At 36.7% G+C, this 18,006-nt stretch overlaps 1 protein-coding gene across 2 annotated transcripts in view; it reads left to right on the top strand.

Annotated features, from left to right (window-relative positions):
• Positions 1-18,006, top strand: part of USH2A (usherin) — a 794,931-nt gene that overhangs the window by 428,140 nt on the left and 348,785 nt on the right. For both annotated transcript variants that reach the window (XM_082428283.1, XM_082428282.1), the window contains exon 35: positions 13,924-14,075. In XM_082428283.1, the coding sequence (XP_082284409.1) occupies positions 13,924-14,075 (152 nt within the window). The remainder of the gene's footprint in view (positions 1-13,923; positions 14,076-18,006) is intronic.

Genomic DNA, 18,006 nt, shown 5'->3' with positions numbered 1-18,006 from the left:
CTTCACATTAAGAAAGGATATAGAGAAATTTTTAGAATATATGTACATGAAGGTGTATGTGTAAATACTAATTAAGTGCTCTACCCATGCAGAGAAAGAAATATTTGATTTTCTGCTAATACTAATAATAGTGGTAATAGTAATAGCTATAATTTATAACTATGTGCCAGGTACTTTCAATCTCATAACTAGCCCAGGAAGTAGGTACTGTTATTCCAACATTCAGATGTGGAAACACAAATTTATAAGTATTAAGCAACTTAATTACTCTAGGCAAGACAGCTAGTTAAGTAGGAATGTAATACAAAACAAGGTGTGAATGACTCAAAATGCTTGATTTTGTTCACTGTACTCCTCACCTCTACTTTGTGCAGAAATGCTCATAATGTAGGATTCCATGTAGCCATGTGAAAAAAAGATTGTTTTCAGATACTTTTACAGGTTCAGTGTCTCATTCTCAATGCCAAGATTCAACACTTCTAAGATCTCTGTCCTGACTTTTCTCTGGTTTTAAAGGAAGAACTATTTTTTTAAACTTTTTATTTTGAACTAACTTTCTTTTTAAACAGTCAAAATGTGAATTTATTTTCTTTCCTGGAAATACTCAGATTTCCTAGAAGAAACAGATTATAGAATTTGGTGAATCACTTAGGAAAACGGCTTGACAGTTTGAAGCAAACCTTGTGTAACTTTTATGAAACACCTCCCATCCATTTGTCAGGTAGAATTTCCCAAGCACGTTCTTTTTTAGATTCCGTTGATTCCATTTTTAGGCGAGCATTACAGTAATAAGACATTCTTCCACGTTGTGAAAGCTGTTCTCTCTTTTCCTTTTTAATTGAAGGATCAAGTATTCACACAGGGAGATATCTGCCACATTCAATCATCATCCAGACCTTGGGGGGAAACCTCGGTTGATATTCACATTGCCACACTGGACTGGAAAAAACAAACAAATATGTTTGGAGCATCTATATTCACTATGCGTGTTATTTTTATGACACACTAAAGCATTGTTTAATTCTTACAGTAAACAGAATTCTTCAATGTACATAGAGGTACCTTGTATTAAATTTACATTGTATTGTACTTGTATTGAATTTCCTTGGTTATATATGACAATCTATTGGGCACCTTAGGAAATACAATTTGACATAACCTGATGAAGAAGCACAAAGATATATATCCCAGTGGATGTGCTTTATGGACAATTACAATTCAGCTTCCCTGTGAAAATTAAACACCTTAAAAATTCTACCATTATGGAAGGAGAAAGGTGATAAACTTCAAACTGCTTATGATAGAGAGCCAGCGGGAATTAAGTATCCATTTTGTGGATTATCCACTGAAGAACTAAATTTGTAGAACTGGATTAAATAACCTGATCCCCCATACCACATAGCATAATATTGTTTTATTTTCTTACAGCTAGCTTACTGATTATTAGCACAAGAGAATAAGCAAGAGAAAAGCACAAAAAATACAATACGGTGCAATATAATAATTCCCTGTCATTTTTGATGTTGTATATTTTTCTTTTGCCTCTTTAGATCCTCTCTCTACTCTCCTCCACTCAGCCCTGCATCCTACAAGGCTGACCTTTACTCACAGCATCAATGGGCTTCCTCTCTCTCTGGCTTCCTTTTGGTTTGTCCCTGGGCAGCAGCAGCAAGAGTTGAAAGAGTCAGAGGAGAAGGGAGTCTCAGAACTTTCTGCCAGGCTCTGGGCTCCAGGGCTGCCTTCCTCCACCAAAGGCTACAGCTCCTATCCAGTGGTCCTTCCCTGTCACTCCAGCTCTTTCTCCAGCTTCCTGCATCAGTTTTCATCCTTTCCCCTGCAAATTTAAGGATACTTACCGGCTCCTAGGAGTCCTGACAATTACTAACCGGTGATGCGTTATTATCACTTGGTGCTTTCCATTAACTCTACCCATATCCTTGTACATAGATCCTTCACTAAACTATCCTCCTCATTTGTTCATTTGAGTTTCCATCAGGTTCCTACTGAGACCCTGACTCATGTCTAAATCTCATTTAATCCACAATTAACACACAGAATTTGGGGGGCTGGATGTAGTGTAAAGGTAAAATACTTCCTTTCATTCTGAGACTGGAAAAAGGAAATAAGTAAACAAACAAAAATTCTATTTTGTTGCACCTCGTTTTGGCACATTAGACATTTTTAAAGCAAATAAAGAGGGCTGTGCTCAAAAGTTCTAGTTGCAGATTGTTTATCCAATACTCCTGTGATATGTCATTTTTAAATAGTAATCAACTTACTGATATCTCATTGAAAGCTTTCAATTTATTATTATGAAATCTTTGTTATAACTAATCAAATAATGGTGTACAAAATTTTTCCTCTTAATGAAGTAACTCACAGTGCAAAGTCAGTTTAAAGATCTGTTTCTCAAGTAAGCCTTATTCCCTAACAAACCTGGACTAGGTTAGCATCTGCCTTCCCTTCCCCACCCCCCGTGTTTTCTTCTGTTCCCTCTGATTCTCCTTTAACCAACTTTACATACACATAATGCACTTAGTCTGTCTTCTCACTTAGATTGAAAGTTTTCTGAAGGCAGGTACCAAGGCTGTTTTGATCACTTCTGTATTCCCAGCATGTAACACAATCCCTGGCACATAGTAGGTCCTCCATAAATATTTTCTGATGAATCAGATTACTATGCTAGCAGGTTACCAAAAACCAAAGCCACTAAATGCAGTATATTTTTTTCAAAAATTATTTTATAGTATTTAGTAAGTAGCTGTGTTTTCACACTGTACTCTCTGGGCTTGATTGGAGTAGGGGAGGAATCTTATGTAAAGACTTAACAAACACATATAAGAAACTGCTAGGTGGTAGGATGAATGGATAAAGAAGATGTGGTACATATATACAATGGAATATTACTCCGTCATTAAAAAGAATGAAATAATGCCATTTGCAGCAACATGGATGGACCTAGAGATTATCACACTAAGTGAAGTAAGTCAGAGAAAGACAAATATCATATGATATCACTTATATGTGAAATCTTGAAAAAATGATACAAATGAACTTATTTACAAAACAGAAACAGATTCACAGACTTAGAAAACGAAGTTATGGTTACCGGGGGGAAGGATGGGGGTAGGGATAGTTAGGGATTTTGGGATTGACATGTACAAACTGCTATATATAAAATAGATAACCAACAAGGACCTACTGTATAGCACAGGGAACTCTGCTCAATACTCTGTAATAACCTATATGGGAAAAGAATTTGAAAAAGAACAGATACACATATGTGTATAACTGAATCACTTTGCTGTATACTGGAAACTAACGCAACATTGTTAATCAACAATACTCTAATAGAAAATAAAAAATAGAAAAAAAAAACCTGCTAGGTGATGACAGACAGCGTACAAGTAAGGAATACAGACCTGTCTCAAATGTGTTTTTGAGAGATGTGCAGATTATTTTTTTTACAAGAAACATGCAGTTCGTGACATAGATCAGAGTAGGAGGAGACAGCCTCAGCTGAGATTCCCATAACAAACCGGGCTTGAACTTATCCTGGAAGAAAGGGGTAGCTCTAAGCTCATGCCTTTTACGTGCATAACACCTAATTCCTGGGGGACTTTCATATCTGCTCACTCATTTGGTACTCACGTTAACTCAGGCCACCGGGGCAGGGAATAGTGTCCCAATTTTATTGGAGAGGAAATAAAAGCTTAGAAAATGTGAGTTCCTTAGCCAAGTTTTAAAGGTGCGTGGTCACGAGAGAACAGCCACATGCAGTGAGAGAAAGTTCTTCAAAGGGCAGCCACCAGCTGGGAAGTCTTCCACTTTGCCCCCTGATTTTGTGTTTGTGGCTTATTTTTTCTCCACCACATTTAAGAGAGTGCCCAGAACATAGTAGGCACTCAGTAATTACTGTGCTGATTGAATGAATAATCATTTACATGTACAGGCATAAAATAGACACTTAAAAATAATTGGCCATGGGCTTCCCTGGTGGCGCAGTGGTTGAGAATCCGCCTGCCAATGCAGGGGACACGGGTTCGAGCCCTGGTCTGGGAAGATCCCACATGCCGCGGAGCAACTAGGCCCGTGAGCCACAACTACTGAGCCTGAGCGTCTGGAGCCTGTGCTCCGCAACAAGAGAGGCTGCGATAGTGAGAGGCCCACGCACCACGATGAAGAGTGGCCCCCGCTTGCCGCAACTGGAGAAAGCCCTCGCGCAGAAACGAAGACCCAACACAGCCAAAAATAAATAAAAATTAAATAAATTAATTTTTTAAAAAAATCTTAAAAATAATTGGCCATAAATGTATAATTCTGCAGCTCTATTTTTTTCCTCCTGACAAATATGGAGCAGGCATCTTTTCATGTCAGTATACATAGCTCTCCCTCATTTTTTCTAAAAGCTTAATCGGAAGTCATTGAATGAAACCACAGCTCTATCCCACCATGAGGGTACCAGGTACATGACTAGTGTGCATTCTTTGGTGCAACTGCATCTCATCAATGCCAGCTAACCATTACTTATAAACGACGTGGACAGTGAGGTCAGGTGCTTGGTCCAGTACACAGTGCTCAGATGGATTCTGGTTTATCTTGAGGTAGTGTAGCAAGAAAGATTCAGGCAAGTTTGAGCCTCAGGAGTCCCCAAGGCTAGGGGAAAAACCCCTGAATCAGCTGTTAACCCCTTCCTTCTCAAACTAAAGCAAACTAAAACAAACTAAAATGTAAGGAATAAAAAAAGAAAAGAAAGCTGGTATAGCTACTTTAATATCAGACGACGGAGATATTCAGGCAAACAGGATTATTAGGGATAATTAGGTAACTTCATATTGATAAAAGGTTTACTAAAATTAAGAACATTTTTTTTCATCAAAATGTGCTATAAACTAAGTGCCTGAAAAGATAAGTAACAGAATGGGATATGATACTCACAACACATGTAACTATCAGAAGACCAGCATCCACAATATATAAAGTATTCCTAGGAATCAATAATAAACTGGGGAAAGATCTGAAAAAGCATTTCACGAAAGAAAAAAAAATTAAATGGCTGATAGACATAAGGAAATGTACTCAGTCTCTTTAATAAGCTGGGAAATAAAACAATACCAAAACAAGGCACCAATTTATGCAAAAAAATACTGGCAAAAATTTAACAGCGTGACTATAGAAGGTCTTTTTGAGGATATGGAACAATGAGGACTCACAGGCACTATTGGTGGTAATGGGAATTGACATACTTTGAAAAAGAGTTGAGCATTGTCTTACTAGACAATTGAATATATCCCAATAACTCCACTCCAGTATCTATACCCTAGGAAACTTATACACATGAGACTCAGGACACATGTGCAAAAATGATTATAGCTACATTGATATATCAGCCAAAATGTGGAAACCATCTAAATATCAACAATAGAATAAATATATAAATTGTGCCATACAAAAATACTATACAGCCATGGAAATGAGCAAAGTATGGCTACCCTCAACAACATGGATAGAACTGGTGCATATTATGTTGAACAAACAATGATGCAAAAATTGCATAAATATGATTTCATTAATTCAAAGTAGAAAACACACAAAACTTAATTGCTTTGTTTAGGGATGCATTCTTAGGTAGAAAAGCAAGAAAATGGTTCTTAAAGTCAATCTAGTTGTCTGTGGCGGGGGGAAGGGTTGGAATCATGAAGGACTCAAGACATTTGCAGGGTGCTGGCAATATTCTATTTTTTAATCTTGGCGATGGTTATAGGAGTTTTGCTTTTTAACTTGTTTTAAAAATGTAACATATTTTACGCACTTTTCTATATTACGTTTTATTACGTAATTTTTAAAAGATAGAAAAAAAAATAGATCCACAGAAGTTGGCGAGTATCCTGTTTGGTGCTCTGTGGAGTCTGAATGCTTCAGTGCCAACCATCACGGCCAAGTTAACAAACCTCTGTCAAACCTGTTTTTCTCATCTGTAAAGGAAAAGTGAAACTCTTTCTGCTTTCATGGGTATTTCCTGAGGACTAAGGTATCTGATTAAAACATAAATACAGTTGTTATTTTTTCAGCATCAACTTCCTCTGCCTTTCAAGTGTTTGCCTCTTCTGTCATGCTTCCCTACACAACAGTTTTTGTTTTGTATTTTAGTTAAATGTTGTTTTTTGAGATAATTCTAGATTTACATGTAGTTGTAAGAAATAATGCAGAGAGAGCCCATGTGTGCTTTGTCCAGTTTCCCCTAATGGCCAACATCTTCCAAAGCTATAGTATACTATCGCAATGAAAATTTTGACACTGATACAGTCAAGATACAAAACAGACCCATAACTTTCTTTTTTAATCCTCAAATGAAAATCAATCCCTTTTAAACCATTAGTATAGAGGCAAGCTAGTTCTTCGGTAGCAGATTTTTATGAGTTTTTTTATTGGGAATTTCACAGTCCATCTCTGATAAAGAGAGGCACCTCTCTCTTCGACTAGTGACGTTGTTATACCATATTTAGTCTAACACATCCCAGTCCTAAGCTCATGTTTTTTTTTTTTTAAAAAGAGAAAGTACAGTTGACCCTTGAACAGTAAGGGTGATGTGATAGAAAATCCATGTGCAATCCTCCCTCAGCATCCGTGAGGGATTGGCAGGACCAACTGCAGATACCAAAATCCGCAGGTGCTCAGGTCCCCATAGTCAGCCCTCCCTACCTGTGGTTCTGCATCTGTGGAATCAGCCAACCTCGGATTGTGTAGTTTTGTATTTATTGAAAAAAATCCACATATAAGTGGACACATGCAGTTCAAACCCATGTTGTTCAAAGGTCAGCTATATATAAGTGTTAAAGATATTTCTCTTAGAATATACCACACACTACTGCTGAAATGTGACATTTCCACATCCCTGCCTGGGTTACAACTAGTTATGATACATTCAGGAAAATGTGGCTTTAAAAATTATTAATATTAGTTTTTCTTTTTGATATTTTCATCTGTCCTACTTTTCCCTACCTCCATGGTCTTCCCTACGCCAGTATTATATATATCATTCTAGGTTAATTTTTCTAAATAAGACTTTCATTATACCCCTAGTCAGTACATAAAAACATCAGTGATTCTCCTGTGCGTCATAAAATCCCAACTTCTTGGAGCAGCATTCAGGCTCTAACTCCCTTTGAATCCTTATTTTCTATTAGACCTTAACCAATTACAGCAACAACAAGAAAATACTGGTCTATTCAGGATATCTTTACTATACCTTGCACTTGCTTCCTTCCACACATTGGTAAATATCATTTCCCTACCAGGGACATCTTCCTGAGTCATTGCCTTTTCACCTTGTACCATTTATAGAAGAACCTATGGAAGATGCAGCTTCTTTGCATTGAAGACTTGGCTGCTCTGAAAAGCTTTTACTACTCGCTTTAGCCAGAGTGATTGTTCCCTGCTAGAAGCTTCTGTACTTACTGTCTATACCATTTGTTGGGCATAAAGGTTTTGTGGTGCTTATCACTCATCTAACTCTTGGATTGTTATTTAGTTAGACCTGTGTTTAACCCTTTTCTTACTTCCATAAAGGTAGATACTATTTCTTATTCTTTCTGTGCCCCAAAGCACCAAGCCTAGTACCTTTCAGGTAACTGATTTTCAATAAATATATGTTAATTTTTTCATTAGGCTCATCCTCATTGCTTTTAGGGCTAGAGCATGTTCATCAGTTCTTAATTTGAGTGGAATTCCTGCATATTTTAGAAGAGAAAATTAGGCTGGAAATGGATAACAGGAGTAGTGGCAGCAGTGAGATGAGATTGCCAGATCCCACCGCTGAATTTATCCTTGTATGACTTTGGGAAGTAGCTTAGCCTCTCTAAGACTGCATTCCCTCATCTCCATAACAAGGCAAATAACAGTTCTAACTTCTTGGTGTTGTCAAAGTTAACAGAAATAATTCATATTAAGCGTGCCGCCTATTGTCCGACTCAAAGTAAGTGTTCAGTACATTTTTTAATAATTAAGTGTTTTATAATTTCAAAAATACTTACATGGCATTTTAAGAACTTGGCATTTTACTTTTTCCAAAGCTATCCGTACATGTCCTGTGCTCTAGTCAAAGAAAGAAAGTGCCTTCTTAGGCTATGTTTAAAATGTCCACTAGATTATATTCACTAGTTTTTGTACCTCACTTTGGGAATCTGAGGTCAATAAAAATTGTTGTGTTAAGAGATATTTTAGACTTATTACTTAATGTATGTTTTGAGAACTGAATTACAATGTTTCATATCATACTAATATTATTTATATCAAAACATTTGCTAATAAAAACAAGCTATGAAATTTGCTTGCCTGTCTTGATAAGAAATGGAGTGTTCTTTTCAAATGGTATCTCTTATTGTCCACAGATTTACCAGGAAATTTGACTTTGTGTCCTTAATTCAAGATTTTATAATTAATGGCCTTGCCCAAATCAGATCAGAGGAAACCCCTTGACTTAGGCTCTTCTGGGGGGAGGGGGGCACAGGTGGATTCCAGCTCTAAACCACAATAGTATCCCACTTTGGTCTGACCTTAGATCTGGTGATTGGCTGGTAAGACCTGGACCAAAAGGCAGAAAACCCAGAGAGGTCAACACCGCTAGTCTGTTTCATCCTCACAACATGCTTATGGTGACCCCAGCTTCCTGGCTCTGGGACAGGAAACTCATCTTGCTAGTACTGGCGAAGACCTGATTGATCACTGATTACATATGACATGATCAGATATGTGTTTTGAAAACTGCCCCTCTGACTGTATTATCAAGAATAAATTTTGTGGGAGCATGAATGCATCAACACACTTAGGTGGCTATAATTGTTAGGTACGAAATGGTGGCAGAATGGACTAGACGCCCATGGATATAGAGATGGGGAAAGATCAATTTGGGATGTAAGGTCTACAGGACTGAGGATGGAGTTGGTGTGGTGGATGAAGTAGAGAAGAGTGTCCAAAATGACTTAAAAGGCCAACCGTATTTATCCAGTGCACACTGGTTCTACAATTGATCTTTTAGCCCCATAAATCTTTTAGCATCCTACAAATACTGTTGAATATTGGTCACCTAAGAAAGCTGGGTAACTGTGTGTGTGTGTGTGTGTGTGTGTGTGTGTGTGTGTGTGTGTGTGTGTGTGTGTGTGTGTGTGTGTGTGTGTGTATGAGTGTGAGATCTCACCTGCCCTGAGTCTGGACTTCAGTCTCATCCACTCCTTATGCATCCTGAATTGTAAAAATGTGAGCAGTTGAATTAACTGTCGCAAATGTCACTTAATTTCATTCTCAGCTCATTTGCCATGTGCTCATCTTACTCTGAGCCCTTCTCTCAGTAACTGTCTATTATTTCTTTATCCAAAGTTCTAAATGTCATGGTTATAGTTTCTCAGCAGAGCTTGCTAGGGGCTGACTTGTTAGAGTCAAGTAGACAAAACAAAGAAGTTACTTTTGAGAGCCTGTCACTGAGGGAGAGTGGAGAACTCAAAAAGGAGACGTAAGACTTGAGGAAGTGTAGCCACTGAGTGATGTTTAAGGGGAAGAGCTGGGTAAGTATCCTCTATCTCCTCAGTCCTGGAGGGTATCATTGAATTAACAAGTATAGTCTCCGATGTCTGTAATGCACAGTTTGAATCATCACAGAATGATTCAGTTATATTCATTATTGTCTGTGTGAAACTATAGGAAAGTGTGTAGTGCTTGCTGGAAAGATTTCCTTTGAAAATGGTTAAGATTTTTAAGTTTGTGCTTCAGGGATGAGACTGAGTTATAACGAAAATTACCTCCTATAAAATATCTCATTTCCCATTATGTCAGATAAATGAGATATTATGCACATAATCCCAGCAGAAAAGAAGTTCTCTGTTCCCCAATTACGTAAGAAAAGGGAAATATTGATTTGGGTACTTTCTGTTTCAATGTTGAAAAGCAGATCAAGAAGATAGAGTTTCAGGAGTCTTAAAATTTCTTTAAGTGCTTCTGCAACATGTGATTTGCACATAAGTGCAATAACATAAGTGATTTGCACATTGTGTGCCCATCGCATACAGTGATTACTTAGCAGAGTGCCTGGCATATAATAATTTCTTGTCTTTATTATTATATTATTAGTGTGATTTTATCTGTTTCTCGTCTCTTAAATTTTCAATGTGCTAGTTGGTTTCTCACTATGTACCTCTCATTTCTTAGCTTTAATTCATTTGTGCTTTTGTGTGTCAAGTGTTAAGTGACATTAAAGCAAATACTCTCTATAAGTATTCTTTGAGTTACCATAGATGGTCACATTAGAATGAAGAACAGTTGCTGGCAGCTGCACTTTTTTGTGGAGCCAGAGTGATACCTGATAATAAAATGAAGACACTTTCTCAAAAATTTGGGAAGTAAGGGAAGTGGACCTGCTTTCAGAAAGAGACATGGTACAGAGTTATCTTCAGAAAGGAAAATGGGTCAAAGCACTAGCTTTTTAAAGTATTAGCTCATTTAAATTTTTAAAAGCTTTCATCCTAAAGGATGTATTGATCAAGATCTAATTGGTCAAATAGAAAACGTGTTAGGTATTCAAGACAGACTATATTTAATATTGTACAAGGAGTTGGTTACAAGAGCATTGGAAGGACCGGAAGAAAAAAAAAAGGGGAGAAGGAGGGGGCGGATACCAGAAGAACAAAAAGCGTGATTGCCAGCAAGGTGCTTAGTTTCCTGGGCAGGAGCTGAGCTGTGGGCCTGCTGCTGGATCTGCTGATTTGAACTGGATGCTTGAACCGTCAAGAGCCACCGAGATTCCACTACTGAAGAAGCTGCAAATGCGGAAGAGGAGCGTGTGATGTCCGGACTGCGTGGTGTGGCCCCTGCTTGGCTGTGTAGTGACAGTCAGCAAAGGCGTCTGCTCTTGGAGCTGGAAGCTGGATGTTTTCTTTCTTCCTGCTTCTGCCCTTCTAGCAATGCCTCCTCTTGGTGAAACTTACTAGAAAGTCAACCAGCAAGAGAGCTACAAATGTAATGTGCTAGCTCTTGGGCTCAGTGCACAGAGCAGACTAGAAGTGTGGATGTAGAGCTGTGATCAGATGACTTAGATGAATAAGCAGCTGAGCTATTCAGCCGCCATGCCCACTCTTCTACCTTCTATTACTTTCCACTACTGACGATAATCACTGCATGCTTCCACCCCAAATGATACTACTCTGCTTTGGACAGATGAAGATGCTCTTACCCTCTGTCACTATAGTCACATCTCGGTGGTATTAGTTCCCCTTTCAGTTTAGATACAACCCACCTGGATATTCTACAACTTAAAAACTAAACTATAAACTAAAACCCATGAACTTTTTAAATATAAATCAATAGGAAAAAGGAGGAGGGAAAATTAGTTATATACAAATCTCTACGTAATAAGCACGAAATAAAAAATAACGTCTACAATTCTTGCTTCTATAACTAGTTAAGGACATAGTTGATATTTACACCTTCTTCCCCTTGCTCTCAGCCAGTTGCCCATCTGTTTGGGATTCTTGACCTAGCAATGCAACCAAATGTGTACTACTAAAAGGTCTGTGTCCTTAGTGGTTGTGGCTTAAGTTACTTTAGACTTTTAAACGTTACATATTCGGACCTGGTCAGATAAAGGGATGTCCTTGGGAAAGTCCAGAATGTCAGCATGCAGAATGAAGCTAATTCCTCCTTCCACATAGTAATTTTTTCTTTGCCTGTTGATCTAGTTGCAGGAGGATCCCAAATTGCCTGGTATCAATAATATTCTCAGTTTCTAATTTACTGGTACCTTGGTGATGCCCCATGATATAAGTATTCCTCTTTATGAGTAGAGAAAGCACGAATAGTTTGTGTAGCATATGAAGTATAATAGTGAGAGGTAATACGCTGACTACCTTCTCTTGAGTCCAACATTTTCTCACTATAGAAAAGCCAGCATCAAATACAGGTTCCTTTTTCAAAGCAGACGTAGCATCCTGTAGGAACCCCAGATCCACAGGGTGTTATCACTCAACTTGGGCTGTAAGGTAGGCTTCCAGAGGCCAACTCGGCAATCTCCCAGACTATGCGTTGATGAGGTATATTGTAAGATGGATAACTTCCATAGTTATAGTTAGGTCACTTCCTCCTTCTTTTGCTGTAAACTGATTTCTTAATCAAAAGCAGCATTGTGAGAGATATTCTGACAACAGGCACAGCATTCCATAAGTTCACAGACGATGGAGCTGCCAGATCACTGTGAACAGGTTCTAGAAGTGAGCAACTCCTTCCCAGGAGAGAGGGACGCTTGCAAAAAGTCTCCTGGCATAATGATTCCCAGAGTGAAGCTGTCCCTAATATGATGATGGATGAAGGTTTGATCTACTTTCAGGACATTCACAAGACCAGATCTGCTGTTCATAAGGCTGAGAGTCAAGCATCCTGGAAGTCATCTCTCAGGGCCTCTCTTGATGACCTTTGATTTTGCTAGAGTCTTTGTTTCAAAACTCATTCTTCCTCTAAATCCTGATTTTGAGCTATTCTATAATATCGACCTTCTAGCAAGTTTCTTTTCACATTTCAGGTATCTAGGTATCTTTTTCCTGTAGTCTTGAATTTTCACTCTGTATTGGATGCTGATATTTTATTCCTATGCTGCGTATACATTAATGTATTCCTTCAGTCAATATTTTTTAAGTACCTACTATGTTTTAGTCATAGTGCTAAGCTCTAGAAATACACAGGTGAGGAAGAGTCAAGATTGCCTTGGGGATCCTGTAGCCCATTGGCAATGTCAGGCAATTAAATAAGGAATAATGATACTAATAACGTGAGAAGTGGGAAAGTAAATACTATGATGAAGATGTGCTGTGTGCTAGTGGAGAGGCACCCAACATCTGTCCTCAGGGAAGGCTATCTGACAGATAAACAGTTAAGTCCTCAAGGACACACCCAGGAGGCCACTGTGAAATTAATTTTAGTTTGAAAGAGGTTCTAATTTAGCATGCAAGCAAAGTTCTGTTTCCCCCGGTATAATGTTTAATGAGTGTGGGGATGCTGTATTTCCAGTGAACAGAGATCCCTAACTTCCTTTTAATGCATGTTTGGATGCAATAAATCAAATGATTATATTAGCCATATAAATGATTATATTAGTCATTCAGTCTCTCAAATCTCTGTTAGTTGATTTCATGAAAATGCACATAACTTCTGAAATAAATTTAAGTTGATCATTAAATCTAGCAAATCATAGTTTCTCTAACCCATTCACGAGTATCTCATAAATGTAATCCATGCAAATTGCCAAGGCTTTCTGTTTAGGTGATTCAGTGTTGTAACTGAGAGCATGGGCTCTGGAGACAGACCGCCTAGATTCAAATCCTGACTCTGAAACCTGAGAGCTTTGTGACCTTGAGCAAGTTACCTAAGCTATCTGTGCCTGATTTTCCTCATCTATGAAATGGTGATAATAATACTGCCTTTATTATAGTGGTACTGTGAGGAGAGAGTTAAAAAGGAAGATGCTCTTGGAACAATGCCTGACACATCCTGAGTCACACACAATGCATTACCCAACAAGGTCATTGGACTTCTAAAGCACATCTATCAGGATATCATTTTAGAAAGCAATACAAATTATAAATGTACTTAATTTATTCATTTTTTATATGGAACACCAATGACAGCAGTTAACGTGATGCAATAGAAAGATTCCTATACTGGGACTCTTGGGTTCTATTTGTGTCTCTATACTAATTAGCTTAACATTTTGATATTCAAGAGTTTAAAGCCGGTTTTCTCCTTTGGAAAGAGACAGGGTTTAGACTAAGGGAGAGACTGTGATTCCACGAAATTAGAAATCATATCAAGAAGTGCTTGCTTCTTTTAAGATATTCTTTGTTATTGTCTAACAATCATACTAAAAGGCAATTATTATCTTCCCAGGTGTTATCACAAGTTACGGACTATATCTAGATGGTATATTAATTCACAATTCCTCAGAACGCAGCTGTCATGCTTCTGGATTCGCTCCTTGGAGCTTACATTCCTTCACAGTCCAAGCCTGCACGGCCAAAGGTTGTGCTCTGGGCCCACTGGTGAGTGTATGAATCTACATTCTGGAAATGTATTAAATGTCAGATGACAATGAATAGGCAACTCTGCACAGCTAGCCTTTCAAGTTGGATGGGAGAGTTTCTTTTTATAAAATTTCAATTAAGGGTTAGTAGGATTTTATATTCAACATAAATTTCAAGACTGCACATAGGTCTAGTGAAGGACAGAATCTACATTTTACTGAAATTTCAAACGGTAAGTTGACCAGCTGAGCGGGCATACATACAATTTTGCCTAATTTAGTGACATATTTTTGTCATAGACCAGCATGACATTCTTTAGTTTCAAAACATAACATTTGACTCTTGTGCATATTTCTTGATTGATTAGATTTAGCTTCTTTTAAGGGACATGATCATTCATTTTAGATATTTTTTGGCAGTCTTTCCTAATGGCCTATCATTTTAATGCATTTTGTCTTCATTGAAGAGTGTATTCTATAAATATTACCTTGAAAAACAGCTCGACCATTTAATTTTTTGCTTCCTTATTTTTGCTCACACCTCCCGTTTCGCTTCAGAGATTGGTTGTTTTCCAAGCTGCTGACATCATCTATCAGTGGAGCTGAGCTGTAGTCTTTATTGCCATTAAGTATTTTATAGCCTGGACCCCTCTGATGGTTACTTACTCTTAAAAGCAGGAATGGCAATAGGCCAGCCTTTCTTCTCCATTCAAAAAAGAAAAAGAAACAAAAGAACACATCCTATGAGCTTGAAACTGAGACTTTTTCAAAAATATAAAGTGCAAATTGTGGTCCTGGCTACTAAACTGGGTCCCACTCTGTCTCCTGATGTTCTGGTAACTTTAAACAAGGGGGACATGGTTATCAATCTATGTCTTGTACAGATAGTAGGCGATGTTGACCTGAAGGAATCAAATTCCACAATGCCTGATGGGAAGGAGGAAACCGAATTGGATTGTAAAACCTTACTCTCCCACGGCCTCACACATCCTAGACTCAGTTCCGAATTAAAGCACAGAGTTATTTTCTCCTTTTGGTCTTTTTCTTTATCCTGTGCTCAGTATACAAACACTTTTTCCAAGTCAATGATCCATCTCTAATTACTGGGATTGAATAACAATGTCTTTATTTAGAACAAGTCAACTCTATATTGCCAAGAAGTTAAAACCCATGGTCTTCAATTGATTTCTGAAATATTTTTTTACCAATTACAATACATGTTATGCCCTTAAGAGATTACATATTTGAGTATTCTAGATAGCTCTGGATATCTATCACAATCATGAAAGATATTACAGATTCAACTCTTTTTGTTGATGATGATTTTTTTGAATGTGTCCTTGATTTAAGAAATCTAAGAATCAATCTTAAAAGCCAGAATTATCATTAAATCATAATATGAAGTTCAACAAAATCCAGCCAAATTGCGTGTATATATATCACTTAAGGGCATTCTTTATCTGAAGTCCAATATTATAGCAAATATTTCATTGAAACAAAAAAATTTATGATCTCTATTTTTAAATCTTTTGCTGGAAGAAATCAAAGAATTAATTTTCCAGAGTCAATTTTTTTTTTCTTCACCTAACAACATTCCTTAATGGTAACTCTTGGTTTTTAGAAAGAGAAGCCTGTTTGTTTCACCACTTACATATTTAATATCATTGTTTTTCATGCACACATGGAAATACCATTCAATGTTTCCTATGACAAATATGCTCTATAGTCTTGAATGTGGTCTGGTTCACCCTCAAAATTTTCCAGGTTGCTCATATAATAAACCAAAACAAAAAAAAAAGGACAAATTTGATAAAATAGAATATTTTTAAAATAAAAATACTTACATAAATTCTATATTCTTACCACCTTAATGTAGCATTAGTACAATATTTTTTGTGCCCTTAGACTAGCCAGGTTTATTCCCTGTTATTCGTGATTCAGAAGAAATTGCTCTGTACTATCTGAAAAAAAAAAAAAAAAGAGATTTCTGTGTGTTTTGTTCAGTTCTTGTCCATTTGCACAATGTATTTGGATTTTAAAGAAATTCCAACGTAAAAAACAATTTACAGTGCCTTTGATCTTAATTTTTTAAGATGCTAATGTGCACTGTCAAATTAAATCCAGTAATTGAGGTTTCATAAATGTTTGAAATAATGAAAAAAAAATGAACAGAAAATGCAGCACCAGAAGAACTATTTAAATGCTTTCCTTTTTTTCAATTATATTATTGAATTGCAATTAGAAACCCTTCACATTTTGTGTTTCTATAATAATATGCAATAAATTTGTCCATAGGAAAATCACTTTGCTTTTGTTTGTTTGTTTTTCTCGTATCCACTGTTAGATAACACTGGTAGAGTCTAAGACGGGGAATTTTATGACTGTATCTGGCCTTGGAACATTCATTAGATTCAATTCTCCAAGGACCCTCTTAAGGATGAAGTGTGAAACTATAGGTCACTGCTGCATGATATGGTTAAAAAGCTGCCTTGGTTTCTTGGTGATGGCATGCTTATACAGATAAACACACCCAGACACACATGTACACATGCTCATATTTTCACAGCCATTTTTTAAATAAAGAAACGAATACATTTTGTTATTTAAGACATCTAAACCTTAATGGCAATAAATGTTATGGTCAAGAAAATCCCATGTGGGAAATCTATCCTATACCTGCTATTTTTCCCCCATGCCTCCTTGGAAAACATGCTTTATTCTATGAAACCTTAGATTTCTCAACTATTACAAAAGGAAAATAATGCCTACTTTACAAGGGGTTGCTGTGAAAATTTAAATGAAATATTTATACAAAGTTTTCTGGTACATGGTAAGAGTTGTATTAAGCATAACAATTTTATTGAAATGTTTGTTTTCATTGCATATTTCTTCTCAAATATTTTTTTTTTCTGTGTCAAGGGAGTTTCCCAGGTGAAAGCCAAGTCAACCTTCTAGAATGCCTTTTCCTTAGCATTTTTTAAGGCACGATTGATAAACAAAATGGTAATTAAAAAAAAAAAACCAAGTCAGAGCAAAATAGTACAACTGCCAAATTTAATATAGTGTAAAAGCACTGAAGTATTTATCCATATACATAAGGAAACTTTAAAATTCTATTTATTTCAAATTAACCAGATATTTGAGAAGAATAATATAATTATCTGGATTTTCCCTTAATTCTTCAACTTTTTGAGTCTCCTTTTATTTGGAACCCTTTAAAATCATTTTCTATAGAATAATTTGAACTACATACATAGATATAAACCAATTGCATTTGTTATGAAATATTAAAATGATGAATTGATATTTTTCTAGTCAAGTTTCTTTATCATTTTTGGTACATAGCTATTAGACTAAAAAAATGACTAGGAGTTATAAATCTAAAGAACCCCATAGCCTTTCTCAGATGAAAATAAAACATGTCGTGACCTCATACTTATTAAAAATTAACACTCCGTCTTTTCCACATTTATTTTCATAATTGGGAAAGTGTATTCGTCCTAACGAATGAAGGCTACATAATTGAGAAAATTTGCCTGCCTAAGGATTTCATGTTTGGTCACCTTCCTGTAAGGCGTGAGCCTGTATTTTAAGAATAAGGTCAAAATTACCAACCTATTCAGTAAATCTGAAAAGGCCAAACATTTATGAGGGATGCTTATGAGTTTGTGGTGATTAGTTAACAAATTTAAGCCAGTTATTAAAAGATGCTAAAATATCCTGACCCCCTTTCTTCTTTCTTTCCAACTTCATCTTCCTCTGTTCTCTTAGTTATTTTACTTATTTAGCTATTAAAATCTTTCTGGCCCCTGTGCAGTGAAGGCTTATATTTATTTCAGATTCCTTCTCTTCAAATAAGTCATTTTTTGTTCTTTTCTGCATACATTCATTACTACTATATTAATGAAATTTCAACTTTTTGTGATTATACTTTAGGGATAGAGTCACTC

This window comes from Balaenoptera physalus (assembly GCF_965194825.1).
Source record: "Balaenoptera physalus genome assembly, chromosome: 1".
Classification (NCBI taxonomy): domain Eukaryota; kingdom Metazoa; phylum Chordata; class Mammalia; order Artiodactyla; family Balaenopteridae; genus Balaenoptera; species Balaenoptera physalus.
The sequence above is the reverse complement of the archived record's forward strand: the minus strand, read 5'-3'. Positions and strand labels throughout refer to the sequence as shown.